The sequence below is a fragment of the Etheostoma spectabile genome, chromosome 4 (assembly GCF_008692095.1).
Source record: "Etheostoma spectabile isolate EspeVRDwgs_2016 chromosome 4, UIUC_Espe_1.0, whole genome shotgun sequence".
Classification (NCBI taxonomy): Eukaryota; Metazoa; Chordata; class Actinopteri; order Perciformes; family Percidae; genus Etheostoma; species Etheostoma spectabile.
The window spans coordinates 30971277-30974699 of NC_045736.1; the positions used below are offsets into that span (position 1 = coordinate 30971277).

General features: G+C 41.3%; 1 protein-coding gene across 13 annotated transcripts in view; it reads left to right on the top strand.

Annotated features, from left to right (window-relative positions):
* Window positions 1-1101: 1101 nt before the first annotated feature.
* Window positions 1102-3423, top strand: part of eif4g3a (eukaryotic translation initiation factor 4 gamma, 3a) — a 54495-nt gene continuing 52173 nt past the window's right edge. For 7 of the 13 annotated variants that reach the window (XM_032514220.1, XM_032514219.1, XM_032514221.1 and 4 more), the window contains exon 1: window positions 1102-1709. In XM_032514220.1, coding sequence (XP_032370111.1) covers window positions 1546-1709 — 164 coding nt within the window. In that variant the 5' untranslated portion in view covers window positions 1102-1545. The remainder of the gene's footprint in view (window positions 1710-3423) is intronic. The other 6 variants (XM_032514217.1, XM_032514223.1, XM_032514224.1 and 3 more) reach the window with 1 other exon arrangement.

Consider the following 3423-nt stretch of genomic DNA (forward strand, 5'->3'; position numbering starts at 1 on the left):
GTGCACTGCTTGTTTTTTCCCATAAAGTAATAAATGAGCAAAGTGATATTTCTTTTTGCTGTAACTCTTCACTGTGCTTGGATCTGCTCCCATGTATTTTTATTGTATTTTATTTATGTTCACAAGGTTTTTATATGACAGTGAACCAGGGAGCTGAAAGATGTTGGTGGAAAATGAAAATCTGGTTCATACGGACAGTTTTAAAGCCGTTTATTAAGAACTGTAAGTGTAAATCTATTTTAATAATACAGCAACCGTTTGTCTTTGAACCCTTGCAATATTTCAGAAACATATTCTGTACAATCTGGTAAAACTTACTTATTTTATAGAGATATTTACATGATATGTGTGTCCCATTGCTGCTGTTTCTTTTCTGTAATGGAAGACCAATACATTAAATCCTCAATTATTTTTTCATCCAAAACGTGGCGATATAGGCTAAGCTATGATGTGCCATAACTGTTTTTTTATGAACAAAAATTTGTCACAAATTATTTTGTATAGTAAAACCAATCTTAAAACAGTTTGGCTGATGTGTGCAATTTGTTTAGTTGCTTGAGCTCACATACACACACACACCTTTTGCACTACAGAGATGTGTGACTAGATTTATACAGCATCCACTGCGTCAGACTACACCACCTAACCAATTACAGGAAAAGTAATGGGAAATTGTCTTGCTGATTTGCAGATGTGATGCAGCCAGGTGAACAATAGATGGCGCTAATAACACAAATAATCCATGTTATAATCCATGTTATATGGTGTACAGTACAGTATGAAGTCCGCTGTGGGGAAACAGCTACATACTTGACTATTTTTGCAAGGCATACACACAAATGATTCGAATCAATTGTGCAAGATGATGTAATTGAACACACTTTCTTTTAATTATTTTGCTCTTTAATGTATTTAACCATTGTTAAGGATATGCTCTTACATCCTGGATTTTAATCTCAATAACTAAGTTTAAGGACTTGAAAACCGCAACATTTTAAAAAGAAGACAACAGTATTTCAGAAACATGGACACGTGAGCCATGTTCGGGTTCTGTATCTGATTGTAGGTTAGTTGATTAGCCGAGTGAATCCGTAACTGGCCGAGAATTGCCGAATCATCTGTCCTGCCCGGACTGCTGGAAGCGGCCGCAACGCCATGTTGGCGAAGTCTCTCATCTCTGTGAGGAAAAAAAATGATAGGAAACATACGTGTCGAGAAGAAAAGGTAGATCGTTGAGGGAGGTTGAAGATCGTGGCGATTATTTATTTTGAAAGAAACGGAACCGAGCCGGATCCGCAGAGGTTCCGGACGGCCAAGGGAGGCTAAACCTCCCACCGTCCCCATGAATAGCACCGCTGATCCGAACAGCGACTTTCCATGAAAAAAAGACGTTTGTGTTGCTATTCGAGCTTCGTTATCCCAGTTCGTTAAAGGGATTTGGGGCCTGCTTCAAGAATCTGCTACGCTTGCTCTATGTATGCAAGCTAGGCGTTGTTTGTATCAGTATTTATTAAGGTATTGTTTTTATTTGTTGATTTTTTTGCGATGAGTTTGCCACCGAAAGTGGTCCCCAAATCCGCCGCTGTCGCAGTTAGCGGACCTGGAGGTGGACCCTCTCCATCGAGCCAACTGCGGGCTACCCTGACCTCCGTGTCTCTGCCGCCGGGAGCCCCAACAGCTCCTCAGCCCGGCGCTGTACCACCACCTCAGTATCCTTTCACTTGGGTAATATAGGAAATTGGTTGTGATTTATGCATTACATTCCCCGTTACGACAGTAACACACACTGCCGTTTTATTAGTGATAGATAACACAGGTTTAAATGCGGGGATGATGGTTACGTTTGGAGGGAGCTTGGAGGAGGGGAGGGGACAATTAGCTAACCTAGCTAAGTATGCTAACGTTAGCTTATCAAGCCGGTTGTCAAAGCTAACGGACATGTCAGTTCGATTTTTGGGAGTTCTCGCTACACTACCGATTGTAGTTACATTTGTTTTTGAAAATAACGTTAGCTGTCATTTGAATTTAACGGAATAGCTACAGTTAATGATAGATAATGTGACATGTTTTGCCGTAGCAAAGCTCCATCACCGGCGGTTTATCAGGCTTTGCCACACCGGTTACCGGCTTTGTTCAGTTAACGTTACCGTTGTTGGCTAGCAAGGTGCGTGTGCCTAGCTAGTTACTTTGCCAGCCAGCTAAATTAAGGGCAACGTTAGCCTCTAATGCTAGTTATTGCACAAGTCAGTGAAAGCGACGTCGCAGAGCAGTAAAGCTTCTTCCATTTCAGGGTGTTGACCTGTGGCTTCATAATGGGACTAATGTTAGCCTGTATGAAGCCCGGTTTGTGGGAATTGCACCGCCTTTTTCACACGACTATAGCCCTTTTGAAGAGGTGCTACCATGGCAGGCCTGTCAGTGCATGGGCCGGTGAGCTCTCAGCATGACAGCCTTTATACATTTGGCAGTAAGAAAGTAGCTTGCCTGTTCTGGACTGTTAATGACATATGGTTTTATATTAACATACTGTTAAATCCTAACTGATACCCTTCTCACAGAAATTGCAGTGTAGAATATAGTTCTGTCAGCCTCAATGTAGTGGGTTTGTATTTTCATTGCCCCCAAATACACCTTTACCTTAGAATTTACACGGTTATACACCAATATTACTCTACCCCACTTTTGGTGTAGTGAAGTCACCGTGGTTATGTCACATCCTGTTTTATTTACAGCATGATTGCTGTAGTGCCAGACAGGATTAGGTTGACATCTCCTGCCTGCTAGTGGCAGAAAACTGTGTCTTTTGTGACATGACAGCCTCTGTTGTGGTTTTAGCTTTGGGGTGTGATGTCTCAACCTGATGTCCTGCCACCCACGATCACAGCCGCCCTGCGTTTCTGTCGGGCTGCAAGTAGCTGGTTAGTTGCAGGTGGCAGTACGTCTTGCTTACAGTATGTTGTGATGTTTTTGACTTGTTTGTGAGTTTAAATGAGCAACGCAAACACATCACAGAAGATAATGGTCTCTTTATTTGTTGTGCACTGTCATCTGTTGACTAACCTACTTTTTGCTGTACGATGTGAAGCTGAGTACAGAGCTGTACTCTCCCCATTTACTCAATTTATGTCATGTTTAAGGTATCATGGATATGGATACATAATGCTAGAATAATGGTAAATATTTCCCCTTTTTAGAGTAGGAGTTATCTTGGGCATAATTGTCTTATTTGGCTTTTTGTTCACTCTGGCTTAGCATTAACATTGACCAAGTGTCTTATTGTTTTGTGGCTATTGATCCACTAATGTAGCATAATCTGTAACCCTGTTAAATGTACAGGGACAAACCGTCAGCCATCCATATAGCACAATAGTTGGTTAATTCAGTTCTTGTTGCTATAGTTTTTTTTTTTTTTAACTCAATGTC